The 19,882-nt window shown below is 51.3% G+C and overlaps 1 protein-coding gene and 1 long non-coding RNA gene across 2 annotated transcripts in view; one reads left to right on the top strand and one right to left on the bottom strand.

The window, feature by feature from the left end:
• Nucleotides 1–10,477, bottom strand: part of ISX (intestine specific homeobox) — a 23,375-nt gene extending 12,898 nt beyond the window's left edge. The window contains exon 1 of the mRNA XM_060656500.3: nt 8,702–10,477. Coding sequence (XP_060512483.3) covers nt 8,702–8,894 — 193 coding nt within the window. The 5' untranslated portion in view covers nt 8,895–10,477. The remainder of the gene's footprint in view (nt 1–8,701) is intronic.
• On the top strand, nt 7,509–14,935 carry LOC144612733 (uncharacterized). The gene is made up of 4 exons (XR_009616967.3): nt 7,509–8,328; nt 11,257–11,374; nt 11,947–13,684; nt 13,924–14,935. It is a non-coding gene; the product is annotated as an uncharacterized LOC144612733 (long non-coding RNA).
• The last annotated feature ends 4,947 nt before the right edge of the window (nt 14,936–19,882 follow it).

Genomic DNA, 19,882 nt, shown 5'->3' with positions numbered 1-19,882 from the left:
TTTGCTGACCTGCCCCCAGGGATGACGGGGTTCATGCTCTCTCCCAGCAGAAGAGGATTGTTATTTTCCATGTGCACGGCCTCATTTTCATAATGTATCCTATGTACACACACACACACACACACACACACACACTCACTCCCCCCACTTTTTGTTTGTATATCTTTTTTCTTTTTCTAATAGCAGGTCTACCCTTTGTTTAAAGGGAATTGTACACGCACACACACACACACACTCACTCCCCCCACTTTTTGTTTGTATATCTTTTTTCTTTTTCTAATAGCAGGTGTACCCTTTGTTTAAAGGGAATTGTATGTGGAGCCCCACAAAACAAATGGTGGAGCTCTCTTACTGACGTGCAGGGGGCCCTGGAGGGAAGCTTGCTCAGTCTCCCCTTCGTCCCCCGCAGCTCCGGCCGTGCATCCTGGTGGAAGCCTGCAATTCCCCCAAACGCGGGTTTTAAAAATGCCGATGTGCATAAATAAAGGCCAAAGGTCTTGGCTTAGTGCACTTGACCTTCAGTCTCCTCATTTCACTCATCCCTTCCACTGCTCCGGGAGTTTTAGATGCCCAGCCACACTGGATTTCTTTGTGGCTCGAAAGGAATATGCCTTTTTATCCCTCAGGGCATCCCTGCACATGCTTCTGTGTGCCTGGTCCTCTCCCCTTCTCTGCCTGGCTCCACCTCAGAGGACACCTCCTCTCTGAAGCCTTCCTGGAGGGTCTCAAACACAGTTCATTATTCCCCTCCTCTGTGTTCTTGGAACACTTTGTCAGGTTCCCGTGCTCTATCTATGTTGTGACAACGTGAGTCTCGTGACCGCATGTGTAGGTCTGGTGAGGCCAAAACATGGGGCGTGGGGTGGGGTGGGCACAGAGAACTGGGACAGGGGCTGATTTCACTTATTTATTCTTAAAGTTTATTTGTTTTGAGAGAGAGAGAGAGAGAGCGCAGGGGAGAGGCAGAGAGCAAATCTCCAGCAGGGTCTGTACTGTCAGTGCATGGAGCCCGATGTGGGCCTGATGCAGGGCTCTGTCCCACCAACTGTGAGGTTACGACCTGAGCAGAGCCCAAGAGTCAGATGCTCAACCCACTGAGCCACCCAGGCTTTCCTGATTTCACGGGCTTTTAGAGTGTATGCATGTGTGTTCTCCTGTCCTGCCCCTATTCCTCTCCAGTCTACACTTGTGGGAACAGACACCACAGGGTATGAATCTGGAGGACGTTTCATGGTGTGACACAGGAAGTGTCACAGAACTGGTTCCCGGGTGATGGGGGAATCCATATTTAGTTTCCTTCCTGCCTGGAATTGAGGAGGAAGTTACCCGTTCTCTTTGTGGCCAACCCAAGCACAGGCATGCAGAGTGCTTAGATTAGAGGTATCCAAAGCCCTGTAAACAGGGGGAAGAGCTGTTTCTGACCCCCAAATGGCTTAACAACTGCCAGGTTAACAGCTGGTTATGCAGAACACCTGGGGAAGTGAGCCTCATTAGGGACACGCCTTTGATGAAACAACGGAAAACAAAGCAAACGCTTTGACATTTCCATATCTGGAGACTGAAGATACCAAAGAAGACTTAGAAGGACCCTGAAATCAGAAGCCATCATCCCAGCATGGAACAGTGTGAGAGAAGAAGAGGACCAGCACGAAGAAGACTCCCGGCGGGGCCCCCACACATCCCCCTCTGGCCATGGTTGATGGGTTTGGGAGTGGGCATCTCACTCAGGCTTGGCCAACAGGTCCCTCCTCTGGGGCTCTTGGACTTGGGACTTTAGAGAGCTTGAGAGAAGTTCCTGGAGGGTGATGGAAACCTTGGTGTTATTGGGAGTCATCTGGAGGGAGGAAAGTTGAGCCGCATGCAGACAGAGGCAGCTGGAGAGACCTAATGGTGTTGATTCTGGCTCCCATTTTGGCTGATGCCTGCTTATGATCCTGCCCTTCCCGTAGCTCGGTTTGAGAAGACTGCTTCATGTTCTCCAAGGCAACTCATTTCCTTTTCTGTTTCAGCTAACCTGAGATGGTCTTTGTCTGTTGGAACCCAACAGTTCTCATGACTATTGGTCATTGCACCTTTTCATGACTAAGACCCTAGAATGCCTCTTCATTCTTTTTCGGATTCAAAGCAAAAATAAGAATCCCCACCATGCCCCGTATGGCCTGGTGCGGCTTGGCTCCTTTCTTGCTTTCAGACCTCATCTTGCCTCCCTTGAACAAGTCCCTGTCTTTGGTGTTTTCTCTGCATAGAGTTGGGGGGATCCACATTTCCCCCCACTCAGCCTTCGGACTGCAGCTCAACCACGATGTCCTCTGGAAGCCCTTGCTGGCAGACCAAACCTCTCTTGACATAGGCCCTCTACCATGTCACCTTCTCCCCGGCACTTGACCACAGTTGTCATTGAACTTTCACTTGTGATTATCGGATGGCTGTTTGTTGCCCCTGCTACACTAGATGCTACGTGAGGGCAGATGCCGAGCTTAACGTTTTGTTCCCACATTGTCCCCACTCCCAGCTAAGGTAGGTGTGCAAATTCTTGGACGCTTCTCGCTTGGAATTCTTTCCTCCTTGAGTGTGGCCCAACTCAACGACTCACAGAGCCAATGGAATGCTGTGGGAATGCGGCTAGGAGGTTTCTCATGGTGGGTCATAAAAGGATGCAGCTTCCACCTGACTCTCTCCCTTTTGGATTGCTCGCTCTGAGAGAAGCCACCGCCATCTTGTGAGGACATTCTAGTGGCATGCGGAGAGCCCTGCGTGGGGAGAAACTGAGGTCTCCTCCTCAGCCAGCTGAACTGTCACCAACTCACCAGCCACGGAGTGACTACCTTGGAAGCCAATCTTTTATTCTGATCCAGCCCTCAGGTGACTGCCCCACACAACATCTTAACTGCAGTCCCACGAAGGACCCAGAGCCAGAGTTACTCAGTGAAGTCACTCCCAAATTCCGGATCCACAGAATCTGAGTCAGACAATTCATGTTAATTGTTATTTGAAGCCACTGAGTTTTGGGATAATTCGTTTTGCCGCCATAGATATGCCTGCCACTCAGTCGATTTCGGTGGCTCTTTGTTGCGTGCCCGGATGAGGAATACAATGGATAAATCAAATTTAAATGACGACCAATGTTTTCTGTGCCCTCTGTCTCCTCTGATTTCTCCTGGCTCTGATAGTCTGGGCCCTATTATTATAGTAATGTTGTCAATGCCCTGCTTGTATCCCTCAGACCTTTCTGTGCTCCAGATCAATGCCCTACTGCCAGGATATGTATTTCTGAGCTAAAAAGCCCAGATAATTCTGAGGAGTATATTTGCTTCATTTCCTAAAGGATTTAAACTTCAGTTTCCCACAGTGGCCACTGGCTTAATCACACACCCTTTGATCACCGCCCTCCCTTCCTTGTGTTATTTCACTACCTCCGTGCTGGTGTCTGTGCATGTCCCAAATAAACCACTTGTGCTCAAATCCTTTCCTTCCGGTCTGCTTTTTGGAGGGGGGGAGGCTCCAGAGAGACAATGCTTTTCTGTAAGCTGTGACCAAGCCTTGTTCTTCCTTGAACTCCCACAGGGTTTAAGATTCAGCCAGGTTCTTGATTCTAGAATCAGCCTCCAGGTGCCCTATGGGAATGTCTCCAGGGTCTTGTTAGACTGTGGCTCTGGAGGCAGGGACTGAGAGGGGGGTTCCGGCAGAGAGAGACCAAAACCACACTTATCCTGGGGACATCCAAGCTTTTAGCTCTGGGCTCCTGCCCCGCTGCTGTCTGCTCTGATGGGAGTCTCTAGGTCTACCTGTCTGGGAGCAGCTCATGATGAGCTGCGATGAGGCGATGAGACACCCGCAGGGCTGACCACAGTCCCAGCCAGGATTCCTAATTCCCAGGACCAGGGGCGGAGCACTGCCAGTTGCCTCGGGTTCCAGGCATTGGTGGGGGGAGATGCAGGGAGGGGTGGGGAGAGGGGGAAGAGGAGGGGGAGGAGGGAGACAGGGAAGAGAGAAGAGAGAGAGGAAAACCAGGGGCTCCTTCAGACTTTTGACCTCCAGCACTGTGAGAATCAGTTTCTGTTGTTTTAAGCCACTCATTTTATGGCAATTTGTTACAACAGGACCTGGCGAGGAAGAGGGCAGGGAGGGGAACAGAAAGAAGAGGAAAAGGAGGTAGACGCGGAGGAGGAGCTGTGGCTTCTGAAGGGCAAAGGTTTGGAGACATTTACATTTTTTTTTTACATTTATTTATTTTTGAGAGAGAGAGGGGTGGGGCAGATTGCAAGTGGGGAGGGGCAGAGAGAGAAGGAGACACAGAATCGGAAGCAGGCTCCAGGCTCCGAGCTGTCAGCACAGAGCCCGACACGGGGCTCGAACCCATGAACCGTGAGATCGTCACGTGAGCCGAAGTCGGAAGTCGGGAGTTGGGAGTTTAAGCCACCCAGGCTCCCCAAGGTTTGGAGACATTTAAAGGGCAGGAAAGATTGTGTGCCTGGAGGGTAGAGATCAGGGAGGGGGGTGGGGCTGAGTGGGTGGGGGAAGGGCAGGAGAAGCTGAGCTTAGGCACCAGAGTCTGCGAAGGACTTTGAATGTCACAGACTGGGTCTGACAAACTACAACCAATCTGGCCCTCCGCCTGGCTTTATAAATAAAGTTGTGTGGGAACACCAACATACCCCTCATTCACACATTGTCTGCTATTTAGCTGTGAGGGCGGGGTCCAAGTGGCCCTTTGCTGGCCGCTGCTCTAGGGTTCCCTCACATCCCGAGGATTCCACCTGCCCCTGGCCAGATCCACCACAGAAGCGCTGCCCCAAGGGGGTGTCGCCAGGACTCTCCAGCTGCGGATCCCACCCCCGCTGCAGGGGCACGGTCACCAGAGCTGGCCTTGTTCACTCTCCAGTCCCCAGCCTGGCCCAGAGTAAGCACTCAGCAGTCGGCCACCAAGTGACTGGATGGGGACAAAGCTGTGTCCCCCTTCTCCCAGATGCCAGGCCGGAAGCCTGGCACTGGTTACCCACTGGGGTGGCCTCTTCCTTACCTTCCTTTTCCCTTTGCTCCGGGGCATCACAGTCTCCCTACAAAGGGTCATCAGTGGCATAGATGACCTCTCTCTTCCCTGAGTCTGAGCTAGTACAAAGTGGTTTCCTGCTGCCTAGGCCCCTCTTGACTTTGGAGGGTCCTGGGCTTCAGGGGGCTTGCCTCTCTCCGGAGTGAGTGGGCAGCTGGGCTCAGCATCCTGGAGACCCTCCGAGATATTTCCGTTGGCTTGAGACCGGGGAGGGTCTGAGGCCAAGTTTATGAGGGTCGCTGCCATGAGAGGAGCGGGAGGCAGAGCACTGGCCCCGGCCTGGATGTCTGAGCCGGCCCTGTGCTTGCACATAACATATTGGCTTTGTAGCTTGAACCAGCCATTTTGCGTCCCTGGGCCTCAGCCTCCTCGAAGAGTGGTCCTTGGACCACCTACATCAGAGTCATTTGGGAGAGCTTGCTAGAATGAGGATTCCCGGGGCACCTGGGTGGCTCGGTCTGTTGAGTGTCCTACTCTTGATTTCAGCTCAGGTCACGATCTCACAGTTCGTGGGATCGGGCCCTGCGTCAGATTCTGTGCTGACAGCACAGAGCCTGCTTGGGATTCTCTCCTTTTTTCTCTGCCCCTCCCCCACTGGCATGTGCACACACTGTCTCTCAAAAAAGTAAATAAACTTTAGAATGTAGATTCCTGTTCTGCCCCTCGCCCCGCCCCTCCGCCCTGTCTCTCAACAAATAAATAAACATTAAAAAAAAAAGGGCAGGGGTGGGGGGCGCCTGGGTGGCTCAGTCAGTTGAGCCTCCAACTTTGGCTCAGGTCACGATCTCATGGCTCACGAGTTCGAGCCCCATGTCGGGCTCTGCCCGGAGCCTGTTTCAGATTTAGTGTCTCTGTCTGTCTCTGCCCCTCCCCTACTCAGGCTCTGTCTCTCTCTCTCTCTCTCTCAAAAATAAAAAAGCATTAAAAAAAAAAGAATGCAGATTCCTGGGCACCATGCTAGACCCAGAGGCAGAGTCTGGGGATGTTGGGACTGTAGTGCTGCATGTTTCCAAGCTGTCTGGGTATTTGGGACAGAGAGGTCATGCTTGCCAGGCCACGTCCGTGAGTCACTCTGTGAACCCCTTTAAGTGTTAAGCTTATTTCTGTGTTTTTATTACTGGGGTGGGGGGCCGTGGATGCACCATCTCCGGTGCCTTCCATTATCTGAGGGCTCCCGCGTGCTGGAGGGAAAGCAGGACAGAGAGGCGGAGAGGCATTAGCAGCAGCGACAAGCACCCGGTGGGGACGGGGCCCTGTGAAGGCGGGAGAGGCAGAGGCTGCCGAGGCCATTTGCCCTCTTGCCCGCCTGGTTACCCTGCTCCCACCTGGCATGGACACCCCCCACCCCCGCCACTCCCCTCTGCAGGGAGGAAGCTTCTGCCACAGAAAATGACCCCAGGTGACACCACCGGGGCTTTCTAGTGACCAGTTTGTGGAGGCATCGGTCATCACACACGTCGGAGCTGGGAGGGATCTTAAGAACATTCTAATCCTGCTCTTCCATGTTACAGATGGGGAAATGGAGACTCAGGAAGGGGAACAGCTTGCCTGAGGTCCTCCTGTGAATTAGCACCAGCCGGGGGCTCGGAGGCCAGACTCCTGGAGTCCCAGCTCCCCATCCTCCTGGCCTAACCTCTCACAGACTCCAGCTCGTTTGCAATTTCTCCAAGTTACTTTTGTAGTTTCTGACATGTTGGCATCCTGTCTGTATTCTTATTTGTCAAGCATTTTCCCAAATAGGCTTTTTGTTTTACCTACACAAATAAATCCATTTTAACAGGAAACCTCACAGCATGACCATAAATGGATGACCGGTATCCTGTGTTGTGAGTAGAAGGTGCGTGTAGGAATCCTTACAGAACTCTTGACGTAAATAATCTCGGTCTGTGTAGTCCTCAAACTCATTTCCAAAACCACCAGCGGGACCTTCTCTAGTCTTTTGGAGATGCTCGATGCCAGTGTAGCGGGAGATGTATAGATTTAAGCCACGTTCAGGAATGATCTAGACTGGATGGTCTCAGGCCACCAGGGTGCAATTCTGTTGCTAACTAATCAGGTCACTTGTGCAGGTGACTTCTCTTCATCGTTCTATCATCTGTAAGGTGGGCCTCACAACTGTGGCAATTCCATGGGGGACAGGGAGGGGAGTGCCGTGAGGGCCATAGGGCACTACTCTTGTGACGACTGCTATCTTGGCAAACCCTTACTAGAGGGTCTGCTCTGGGTCCAACAGGATAGCTGACATGGGGCATGCCGGCATCTTCAAGGGGAGGTTTAGAAGGAGTGGGTCCCTTTTTGCCATCAGCCATTATCAGGCCAGGGGGAGGGAAGCTGCTCTGAGAGGGGGGATCTGGCCTCTCCTCCCTCTCTCCCCTCCCCCACTTATCTTTTCCTCTCATTAGGACAGAGAGGGCAGTGGTGGATTTTATGTGGCTGCAGCAAGCCAGACTTAGGTTAGACTCCCAGAACTGTTTCTAATGCTCATTGATTTCACTGGAAGATTTTAGTGAGCTTCCGGAAAGGAAGCTGGGGACTCTCTCCTATTGATTGACTCAGCCCGGGAAAACCCGCCAGCTTCCCCAGGGACGGGCAGCCCTCCAGGGTCTTCTCCTTGCCTGAGGTTGAGCACAAGCCCCTTTTGGGAGGCTGAACTTGGGTGAGACAGCAGGGCTCGGTGATGGTAGGAAAAGGCACTGTGGGCTCCTCTGAGCTGCCCTTTGGGCCTTTCCTTGGATTAAGAGGGTAGAAAGAGGAAAGAACTGGGAAGCTCGTGAGTGAGATACTCCAGTGTCACCAACTACCAGGCTCCAGCAGACCCTTGTGACATCCCTGGCTCCCTCTCTCTTCCCTCACTCAACCGGTTTCTGGAGGGTAAGGCTGAGGCCAGAGTGGAAGGGACTTTACTGAGGTCACGAAGCAGGGTAGGCTGGAGAGTGACCCGGAGCATTCCTGACCCCCAGCAGGTGCATGTGTCCACCTCAATGCCCTTCCTCAAACCGGCTCTCAAGAAGGGCTTTGAGATCTGCCCTGTCATTGTGGTTTGGGGGACATGCCCTGGGGTGGGCCGCTGGCCTGGGACGGTGATCAGGATGGGCAGATCCCAGGCTAAGCTTCAGCCACGGAAAGACACATCGGCTGAACTCTGCTTACAAAGAACAACGTGTCAGACTGAGCAGGTGTTGGGGACAGCCATGACCGACCGGTTCCTGCTCTCAGATCTTCCGCTCACTGGCTGCGTAGCCTGGGGACAGACACCATCCACCTCTTCCCTTTCACAGGTGAGTTTCCTCACCTGTCAAGTGATGATAATCGTGCGTTTCTACTGAAACGAAAGAGGGGACTCTAGGGCAGCAGCCGCTGCAGCGGAAATGCTGTAGAGGTAAATGGGACCTGGCATTCTCAGCTGTGGCCTGCTTGCAGGAACAAGCCCCACGTCCCTGCATCCTGCAACGAATGGAGCCTTCCTTGGCGTCTGCATCTGGAAAACCTCAGTCCTGGCGAGGCAGAAGGGTATTTAAGGCCCAACATCTGACCTCTCTTGGAATTTTGGGGTCCTCTCTTCTATTGATACAGAGCAGCTTTTGCTCTGCCTTAGCCCTGCTGGCTCTTGGGGACCTGGGAATGGAAAAGAAATGACCAGAAGACACTTACCCTGGGGCTGGGCCTTCAGGGGCCCCTCCGGCCCGGAGCTTGGAGCTGCTGCTTGTCTGGTGCCCTGTCCACCTGCCCCTTCCGGCCTGACCACATGGCTTTTCTCTGTGGGCCTCTTTAAGATCTCCTCGATGGAGAAGGACAGCCCCAGCTTCTTTGGCGCCCCACAGCGCCCTGAGTTCTTCCTCTCCATACCCCGCAGAGGACAGGGCTAGCCTTGGCGCACTCTGTGAGAGGCAGAGGGACAGAAGGGGACCTTGTGTGCGTCCAGGGCGACAATGGTGGAGGGTGGCGTACTTCCTCCCCTGAAACTCCTGTAATAATCAAAAGGGCAAGCAGAGGTGGAGGACGGGGCTCCTCAGGTCAGATGATCCAAGCACGATTCTGTCTCCATGGGGACTTCCACGGGCTCCTTTCAAACACCCCTGGGATCAAGGAGGCAGGTCACATTGGGAGAGCTGGAACAGGCTGTACCCCATGCCTGTGGGCCCAGAGCTCCCGCAGGCTTGATGTCAAAGGAGTCACCATTGCCAGGCTGGGTTCAGTTGTACTGCAAAAGGTCTTCTCTGGGGTGGTCGCTTTCAAAATCCCCAGGCTGGGTCAGGGTCCCTGAGGTCCCTGTCAGTGGGGAGTAAGGCAAAAAGCTAGAAGGAAGGTGGAGCCAGCTCCCAACGACCCAGAGGCAATGTGTCCACCTTTGCCTTTTCTCTGGCTTCTGGCCCTTTCCTGCCGGCTCTGGGCAGCCTCTGGCAGGCTGGAGTGCCACCGTTGGGCCCCAGGTGGCCAACTCAGATCCAGGCCACCCTACAGCTTGAGAGGTATTCCCAGGAACCCTCTTGGACTTCTAGTTCTGCTGCTTCTGGACTCCAGAATAGGCTTTCTGGCACATCTGTGCTTCTGTCCGGCAGGTGGAGGCTTAGGAAGGGGATGTCTGGACCACCGCAGGCTGGCTCTCTGGGACGGATCTGGACTGAGTGCAGGGGTCTCTGGCCTTCCTTCCACTCCCTCCCTGGCCTCACTTTGCAAGCCTCTCCAGAGGCTCCTGGCCCAGGGTGCCTCTCCCTTCCTTTCGATGTCCTTTCTGCTTTTTCCTGACTTACATGCCCCTTCCCTGTCTCCGGAGACAGCACGGAGGGAACGCTTTCTGTCTGTCCCGTAAACTGTTGGCTGGGAGCTGACAAGGCACCCATCTGTCCTTCCTGGGAATTCTACTCCCAATTTCTGTGTAACTAGGGAGGAGGGGGCAGTAAAACAGCTGATAAGAGAAGAAACTCTCCACCCTCCTCAAGCCTGGCGATGCAGGTGTTGGGGGAGGGGACCCTGAGGCAGTGATGCAGGTGTTGGGGGAGGGGGCCCTGAGGCAGCGTGTTGTGTTGCTGAAGGATGGGAAGCAGGGCCCTGGGGAGGTGCCATGCTGGGGAGCAGGACAAGGGAGGATGGGAATGGGCCACCAGGAAGTGTCCCCAGGCCCCATAAAATGTGTTTGCTCAGTTAAGAGAGTTTATGGGTCACATGGAGGCTGGAGGCCCGGCCAGGGTGCTGTCAGCCATGGGCCAGTCAGAAGTGTTTCCCTGGGCTTGCAAATGTCAGAGGAGGAAAGGCTTCTGAGTTCTTACGGTGTATGTGGGGAGACTGAGGCCCAGACCACGGAGGTGCGGTGGATATCTGGGCACAGTCTGATCTAAGTACTCCACTGGGGAGCTCCAGAAGGCCATGCTGGGTGCAAGGAGCCAGTTTGCACGAGAGGGACAGATGCCCCAGGAGAGACTGTGAATGTGCCTGAGAACACTAGAAGCCAACATTCTTGCAGGGGGTGGGGGGAGGGGAGACTGACCCCCCACTTCCTACAGAGGAGGAGTCTGGAGAGTGAGGGACTGGCCCTGAGATGGGGAGAGGTAAATATCATGAGTCCTGGTTTAGAAGCGGTGCCCTTTGTGAGCGTCAGGCTATCCAATGGAGTCGGGGGGTCTGGGCTCCCATGCTGTAGTGAGCGAACCCTGCAATCTTGGGAGCGTCGCTGCTCAGCCATGCCAAAGCCTGATGTAGTTGGTCACCGGGGCTCCTTCCAGGCGGCCATGCTGCCACCCTCCAAGTTTTCCCTGGAAGGGGAGGGAATGTTGGTGAGTCAGAAGTGGGAGTGGCTAATGTACTCCTGCTCATGCTCTGGGGCCAGAATGAGTCACATGACCCTGCTTAGATGCAAGGGGCGGGGGCGGGGGTGGTGGTGGTATGGGGAAATGGATTTCTCCCTGTGCCAGGAGGAAAATGAACCAGCCTGGTGAATGCACTGTAAAATGCCTGCTGTCTACCTTTATGGTCAGGAGGCCAGGGTCCCACAGCGGTCAGGCCAGCGCTGGCGGGCTGAAGGAGTCATTGATTGGGAGGGCGTCTTCCCCTCCACTTGGGGCAGAGAAATGTGTGGGGGCACTTGCGGTAACTGGTCAAGGGTGAGGACAGGCACATCAGGGGCCGAAGCAGCAGAGGCAGCAAGGAGAGGAGGAGAGGCCAGGAGCTGGAAGCTGTGCACTCACTGCCTTGTTTAATCCACCCAATAGCTCCATCGAGCGGGTTTCATTCACGCCATTTTGGAGCTGAGGAGATGCGTCCAGAGAGGTGGAGCGGTGGGGGTGTGAGGCTACGCGGCAAGGTGGCAGAAGCAGTGTTGAAACCCAGGTCGGTCCTGCTCTAAAACCCTGCTCCTCTTGCCATAATCCCCGGAGACCATTTGATCCAAGCCTGTTATTGTACTGATGAGCCGAGTCCCAGAGAGAGAAGTTGCCTGAGTTACACCTGTCATTTTTAGCACCTCCTCTGATTCCCTTATATTTTGCCTCTCTCTGGGGTAAGCCTCACTCCCCAGCAGGTTAAGGAAGCCCCCCTGTGGTCTCCTTCCAACCCACTGCCCCCAAGGCTAGCCACAGCCCTGGCATTCACACTGTGTTCATCCCACAAACCCGTGTGCCACCCACGAGGGACACGTAGATGCCCGAGACCAAGACTCTGTCTGCCCTGAGGGACTCACATTTGGGGGTGGGGGAGGAAAGAACATGGCTGGACCTGCGCCAGTGAGACAAACTTCAAAGTGGTGGGGGGTCGGGGGTGGGAGATCTAGTAGGACTTCAGAGGAGTCAGAGATTGGGTGGCCGTTTGGATCAAAGGATGCTGTAACGTGGAGGAAGGAAGGAGACAGGCAGGGGAGTCATCGCACACGAGCTCCCCCATTTATTCTATTCTAAAACACGCAGACAAATCAAGGGACCCTGCATCGTGTGCCATGACTAGTTTCACTGATGGGAGAAGGATTTCATCTTCTGAAGAGGTATTTAGGAAGAACGTGCTGGAAAAGTGGGCTGGAGCCATCTGTTCATTTATGCATCCATCAAACATTTTTCAAGCACCTGCTCTGACGTGCCAGACCGTGACTGCGGTGCCGGAATGAGAGTTGGGATCCAAATCGACAGCCTCCCTCTTCCCCTGGAGCTTACTTTGAGAACAGAGATGGTAACTAAATGCCTGATGTCATTTCCATCCATGCTCATGTTGTAAATAAGACAAAACAGGATGGCGAGCTAGCGAGTGGCCAGGTGAGGGAAGGTACTTTAGGCTCCTTGGATTTGAATTTCAGCGCCCCTTCCCCCCCCCCCCCCAAGACAACACGGAACCATAGGTGTTCTTGTGAGCAATGGCTCAGGAATCGGAGAGCTGGTGAAGGCAAACACCAGGGATAAAGTGGAGACGCGTTATAAGCGGAGTGTGTCGGCATCTGGGAGGGCGTGTGTATCAGGATGAGTTCAGCTGTAAGTAACCAAATTCCTAACACGAGAGGCTTAAACAATAGGGGGTTTGTTGGTTGGCTTGGTGGTGTGCACAGGTTGGAGGACTGATCCAGGACGGGCTAATTCAGGTATGATAACAATGTCAAGGGCTGGGAACTTTCCAGTTTCTCCTCTGTCTTCCCCAAAGAGCTGGTTTTTGTCTCCATGCTTGACCCCACGTGACTGGTAGATGGATGGTTCCAGAAGCTCCAGGCTTGTGGCCTCAGACACACACAAGTGGGCCTGCCTTCCCCCACTCTTTTTATCATGGAAGAAAGCCTTTCCCAGAAGTCTCCGAGGAGAGGAGACTTTATTTCCCCTTGGCTGGGACTGTGTCACATGCCCACACGTAAACCAATCACTGCCAGAAAGAATGAAATGACCACGACAGATGAAATTATTCAGGGTTCATTTCCTGGGACTGTGCCGGGGCCGCCTTTCCTGGTCAGTCAGGAAACAGCTCAGTTCCTGGACAAAACTGGGGTCTGATTGATAGGAGGAAGACAGGTGACTGCTACTGGGGAGAGGCTGGCAGGGTCTGCTTCCGGTAGTGGGGGGGGGGTGGGTCAAATGGGAGGTTGTGCAAGGAGGGGTGTGCAACTGACAAGGCCCCCACTGTGATTCGGGGAAAGGAGGAAGAGAGGAAGGACGGAAGGAAGGAAGCACCGTGTCCGAGTGTCCCCCATCTTTGGACGGCTCTGACATGTCTCACGGGGGGACAGCGGGACCCTTTCCAAAGTCATCACTGCATTACCGCCTCTGTTGCTCACAGCCTCCGTGGGGAGGAGAGTCGTGATTCGAAGGGATTAAAGCCTGATGAGGGAAGTGACTCACTCAAGGTCTCTCTGTTAGTTGCTAGCAAGCGGCAGAGTCGCGGCTTGGACCTAACCTTTCTGTCACCCAAACCCAACCTCTTTCTGCCACTCTCCACTACCCCCTGGAGTTATTTTAAAATTTTGAGTTTTTATTTTTTATTTTATTATTATTATTTTTTTTAAAGTTTATTTGTCTTGAAAGGGGAGGGAGAGGCAGAGAGAGGGAGACAGAATCCCAAGCAGGCTCCGCACTGTCAGCACAGAGCCTGATGCACTAGTTGATTCCACGCACTGCGAGATGGTGACCTGAGCTGACATCAAGAGTCAGAGGCTTAACCTACTGAGCCACCCAGGTGCCTCTAAAATTCTGAGTTTTTAAATTTTTTTTTTTTCAACGTTTTTTTATTTATTTTTGGGACAGAGAGAGACATAGCATGAACAGGGGAGGGGCAGAGAGAGAGGGAGACACAGAATCGGAAACAGGCTCCAGGCTCCAAGCCATCAGCCCAGAGCCTGACACGGGGCTCGAACTCACGGACCGCGAGATCGTGACCTGGCTGAAGTCGGACGCTTAACCGACTGCGCCACCCAGGCGCCCCTAAAATTCTGAGTTTTTAGAAGGAACTCTGAAAGAAGCATCTCTATGGAGACCTCAGTGGGTTGGCACTTGAGAGATTTGAGGTCCTAGAGGCTTCCGCCCTAACTTCCCTCCAGAGCAATTTTTCTGGGTCTAGCCCTCTGTGTATTTGGGATTCTGTGGTGCTAGCTTCCTGAGCAGAAGAGGGCCCTTGTTCTGTGGGCTAGGTTTATAAGGGCTGAGTGATCGGGGACAATGACATGAAGGTCATCTGTCATGCGGATGCTCTGGTGAGAGGATTGGGAGTACTCAGCGGATGCCCTGCCCCACCCCCATCCTTGCACTATTTTCCCTTGAAAATTGCTTTTGCCATGGACTCCTGGGAGGACTGAGATGCCTCCATCTGCCATTCTGAGCTCATGTTTGATTCTTTTTCACCCTGGATTCTGTTGAGGGCACTCAAAGCCCACCCATGGTACTTAGACCCCCTTGCTTGGGAATGAGAACTTGTCCTTCAGGCAGCCTGGGCAGATCCTAGAGGAACCTACAATTGGGAAGGTAACACCTGGCACTCAGGACAAACCACAGAACCCTCTCCCTTGGGGATTTGGCAACCAGTGAAGCTGGACCTGGCGTAAAGTCAAGTCACATGTCCACTGTCAAGTCACGTGTCCAATGTCAGGTATATGCAGTCTGCTTGGATGGACCTTGGGTCAAATCCTTCATTTAAATCACATATTTAAAGCCAGTCATCATAAACTCTGAAAACCAGAATAACCAGGGTTGGTATAGGGCTTGCAGGGTCCTGCTCAAACTGCTCTAGAATCGGTGTGCTCTATATGTGACGACTTCCTATATTTAGAGCATATGTCCTTATGGATGGCTGTATCAGCAATACAGCAATCCATCAATGGATGTAGAGTCTAGTATTTCTGGGTGTTAGTGCATGGCATGGATCTGGGGAATTTTTTCAATCAATCCTTCATTCAGCAAGAATTCATTTGGTGCCTACTGTGCATCAGATACGAGGTTAAGTAGGAGAAATATATTAAGACGAACCCCTACTTGATAGGGTTATAGATCAGAGAGGAGATGCCATTAGCAAGCAGACAAGTAGATAAAATAATTACTGTAAATTGTATTACAGTTAGTTTGTCTTGTTTATTACTATGTTTAGGAAGGTGATTTTCAGGCAGGGACAAAGTGATAATATTCCTCCCATATCAACCATGGGCATTGCTGTGCCCAAGGCTATTAGAGCTCACGGTTGTACCTCAAAGGATGGGGGGTATTGCCTAGAGCAGAGTGGGACTTTCTCATTCGTGGAAATTGCTTTTTTGAGAATCTCTTAAAACACCAAGAGATGCCTTGGGTGTACCTTCTCATCCCTTGTCAACGGGTTGTTGGCAAATTAAAATTGGCTTTGTTGGCTCATTTTGACTTGGGTAAATGTGGATTTTGTTGTTGTAGTTCTTGGTTTGATCAAGACTGTAAGTAAGCAACAAGAAAGCAAATGGGCTAAGAAATAATACGATTCTTAAACTGGCCAGGGGAGTGAGCTGATGTGTGGAGAGGGGCTCTGGGGACAACCACAATCACTATTATGAAGTTTGGATCTCGCCGTACGGAAGTGAGGCATCGTGTGGGGATAGTTCTCATGGATGTGATGCGGGTGAGCATGGCTGATCATTGTGCAGCACTCTTGGAACTCCCTCCCCTGGGAAAGCACGGGGCTGAGATATACGCATGGGTTCCAGGTAAGACCCACATGGCAAGTTCTCTCTAAGGTTGGAAGAAATTGCTGTGTCTGCAGGTAAGTTCTAGGCTGGGCAGCTGGCTTGCATGTGCTTTGTGTTGAATGGAAACAATACATTTTTTTGAAACTCCTGACTCCCATTGGCATGGTGACAGTACAGAGGATGGGAAGAGCCCAGGAAAGACAGATCGAGAGGCAGCTAAGGGCACCTCCTGTGTCACCACCCTCAGGCAGTGCCTCTCAACCTCGGCCACAGCTTAGGATCCCGTGGGGAGGACCTTTCACAAAACTCTCCCTGGCTGAGCCCTGCCCACACCAGTTATGTCTGAATCCCTTAGTGAGGGAGTGTAGGTACAACTTCAGGCTGAGTAAAAGCTTATGGGAGGTCAGGTTCACACTGCTGACTCCTGTGAGGTTTCTGAACACCAGTTCTGAACCAATGTCCTATATCAGAGTTTCTCAAACTGCAGTGTGTATCCAGTTCCCTGGGGGACTTATTGAAATGCAGAATCTGATTCAGGACACCTGGGTTGGGGCCTGGGACTTGGCATTTCTAACAGCTCTAGGGACTCTGATGGGAGTGGCCGAGACCTGGGTGAGATGCAGAATTAAGCACCATGACATTGGAGAAACATTTCCTCAGAGCGGTGGTCTCAACTGCTGCACTCTAACATCACCTGGGCAACTTTTAGGAAATACCAGGGCCTAGGCTCTAACCCTAGAGGCCCTGATTCAGTTGTTTTGGGGTGAGCCTGGGGCATTGGGAAGGTTAACAAGTTCTCCAGGTGATCCTAACGTGCAGTCAGGGTTAGGCACCTCTGCTCTACAGACTTACTGTTATTTTTGTTGTTATTGCTTTGTTTTGTTTGAGATCAGTGCTGTTCCATAGAACTATAATGCATGTGTTAGCTATCTATTGCTGTATAATAAATTACATGAGACTTAATATTTATTATGCCACACAGTTTCTGAGGACCAGGAACCCAGGGATGGCTTAGCTGGGTGATTCTGGCTTAGGGTCTGTCACATGGCTGTAGGCAAGATGTGGGTTGGGCTGCAGTCCATCTGAAGGTTGGACTATGGCCGGAGGACCTGTTTCCAAGGTGGTTCACCTCCATGGATGTTGGCTGCAGGCCTTAGTTCCTCACTAGATGAGGCTGCTTACAACATAGAAGGTAAATTCCTCTGGAATTAGTGGAGAGAGACAGAGAGAAAGAGAGTGAGAGAGAGAGAAGAGAGAGATTGGCATCAAGGAAGAGACCAAAGCAAAATTTGCAGGGTTTTTTGTAACCTGACTTTGGAATGACATGCCATTACTCCTGACCTATTCTGTTGGGCACACAGATCAATCCTCATACAATATGGGAGGGGACCACACACGGGTGTGAACACCAGAAGGAAAGGCATATTGGGGGCCACCCTGGAGATGTCTACCACAGTGTGCATGCAAGTGATTTAAAATTCTCTAGTAGTCACATATAATAGCATTACTTTTCATAGCGTATTTTACTCATCCAACATACTCACGTATTATTTCAACATGTAATCAGATACCATTATTTCCGAGATATTTTACATTTTTTTTTTGGTGCTAAGTTTGTGTATTTGATACTTGTGGCTCATCTCAGTTTGGGACTCACCACATTTCAAGCATTCAATAGCCGGGTTGCTGCTTTCCTTAATTCTACGCATGTGGCTTGTCTGGATGGACCCAAAGGGTAGATTATTCTACTTCGTAAAGGTCCATCCTGTGTTTCCCCTCAAATGATTGACTGACTGGTTTACCTGATATTCCAACTTAACCATCTGTCGATTTCTTCTTTTATAAATTGCAAGTCTGGGTTTCTCGGGCTGATATTTTGTAGGAGGAAGCCCTTGGGTTTTTAGCACATTTATTCCACACTCTTGACCTTTTTATGCTACTTGTGCAAAAATTTGTCAGGAACAATATAAAAATTGCAACAGCAATGACTGATTTTGGCCTTTGACTCAGTGGAGGGAAACTAATTATGTGGAGGGAAACCAATTATGGGCTAGACTCCAGACACTCAATATTAATCCCCATCCTGCCACGGGCACTTCTACAGAACCCGCACCTTAGAGCAGGGTGAGGGATGGCCTAGGGGGAACTGTGTCCCCATGAACCAGACCTCAATTTCCAGAACAGCATGAGAGTCACACACTCTGATCCCTTGTCTTTAGGGTAGGATCGGTTACAATCTCACCCTTTAACAGGTAGTTTATGGCTTGAAAGAATTTTTGGATGAGCTGAATGAATTGCCCTTTGCTATGAGGAACAGAAAGTTAAAAGTCTTTTCTATGCAGATGACTCGGTTTTATTGTCACGAATCAGGAATGGCCTCATTACTGTCAGGAAAAAATGGCTCAGAATGAACTGCTCCAACCCCCAATTGTCATTTTTGGCAGATGTCCTCCAACATTGAGTTGGCTTTTATTCAACAACCTGTGAATTGCATTTACTCATTCAGTCACTCAGGGCTACATTTTCCTACTGAGCCATTTGGGGGACTCACCAGGAGGTGGTATTTGCTTAACATTAGGTGTCTGGGGTTCAGAATTGGGGTTTTTTTCTAAGGCCTTCTTGGGAGATTTGTAAAATGTACTTTGAAAAACTTTTAAACTAAAATAATTATGGCTTAGCTTGACGGACTACGACATTATTCCCACAGGCATTCCCTCAGCTGTTCCCACAGGTATTCCAACAGATATTCCCACGGGTATGCTCACAGGTATCCTCACAGGTATTCCAACAGGTATTCCCACAGGTATCCTCACAGGTATGCTCACAGATATTCAAACAGATATTCCCACAGGTGTCCCCACAGGTATTCTCACAGGTATCCTCACAGGTATGCTCACAAATATTCCAACCGATATTCCCACAGGTATTCTCACAGGTATTCCCACAGGTATCCTCACAGGTATGCTCACAGATATTCAAACAGATATTCCCACAGGTGTCCCCACAGGTATTCCCACAGGTATTCTCACAGGTATCCTCACAGGTATGCTCACAAATATTCCAACAGATATTCTCACAGGTATCCTCACAGGTATTCTCACAGGTATGCTCACAGATATTCAAACAGATATTCCCACAGGTATCCTCATAGGTATCCTCACAGGTATTCCCACAGGTATCCTCACAGGTATGCTCACAGATATTCAAACAGATATTCCCACAGGTGTCCCCACAGGTATTCTCACAGGTATCCTCACAGGTATGCTCACAAATATTCCAACCGATATTCCCACAGGTATTCTCACAGGTATTCCCACAGGTATCCTCACAGGTATGCTCACAGATATTCAAACAGATATTCCCACAGGTGTCCCCACGGGTATTCCCACAGGTATTCTCACAGGTATCCTCACAGGTATGCTCACAAATATTCCAACAGATATTCTCACAGGTATCCTCACAGGTATTCTCACAGGTATGCTCACAGGTATGCTCACAGATATTCAAACAGGTATTCCCACAGGTATTCCCACAGGTGTCCTCATAGGTATCCTCACAGGTATTCCCACAGGTATTCTCACAGGTCTCCTCACAGGTATTCCCACAGGTATCCTCACAGGTATGCTCACAGATATTCCCACAGGTATCCTCACAGGTATTCCCACAGGTATGCTCACAGATATTCAAACAGATATTCCCACAGGTATCCTCATAGGTATCCTCACAGGTATTCCCACAGGTATCCTCATAGGTATCCTCACAGGTATTCCCACAGGTATTCTCACAGGTCTCCTCACAGGTATTCCCACAGGTATCCTTACAGGTATGCTCACAGATATTCCCACAGGTATCCTCACAGGTATTCCCACAGGTATCCTCACAGATATTCAAACAGATATTCCCACAGGTATTCTCACAGGTCTCCTCATACGTATTCCCACAGGTATTCTCACAGGTATCCTCATAGGTATTCCCACAGGTATCCTCATAGGTATTCCCACAGGTATTCTCACAGATATTCCCATAGGCATTGTCACAGGTCTCCTCACAGGTATTCCCACAGGTGTCCCCACAGGTATTCTTACAGGCGTTCCTGTAGGTACTCCCTCAGGTATTCCCACAGGTGTTTCCACAAGTATTCCCACCGATGTTTCCTCAGGGGTTCGTTTAGCTTCTCTTCACGAAGAGGCTGGTTCACTGGATTATTAACGCACTTAGGTCTTCCTTCAGCAGGT

This window comes from Panthera onca, chromosome B4 (assembly GCF_046562875.1).
Source record: "Panthera onca isolate mPanOnc1 chromosome B4, mPanOnc1 haplotype 2, whole genome shotgun sequence".
Classification (NCBI taxonomy): Eukaryota; Metazoa; Chordata; class Mammalia; order Carnivora; family Felidae; genus Panthera; species Panthera onca.
The sequence above is the reverse complement of the archived record's forward strand: the minus strand, read 5'-3'. Positions and strand labels throughout refer to the sequence as shown.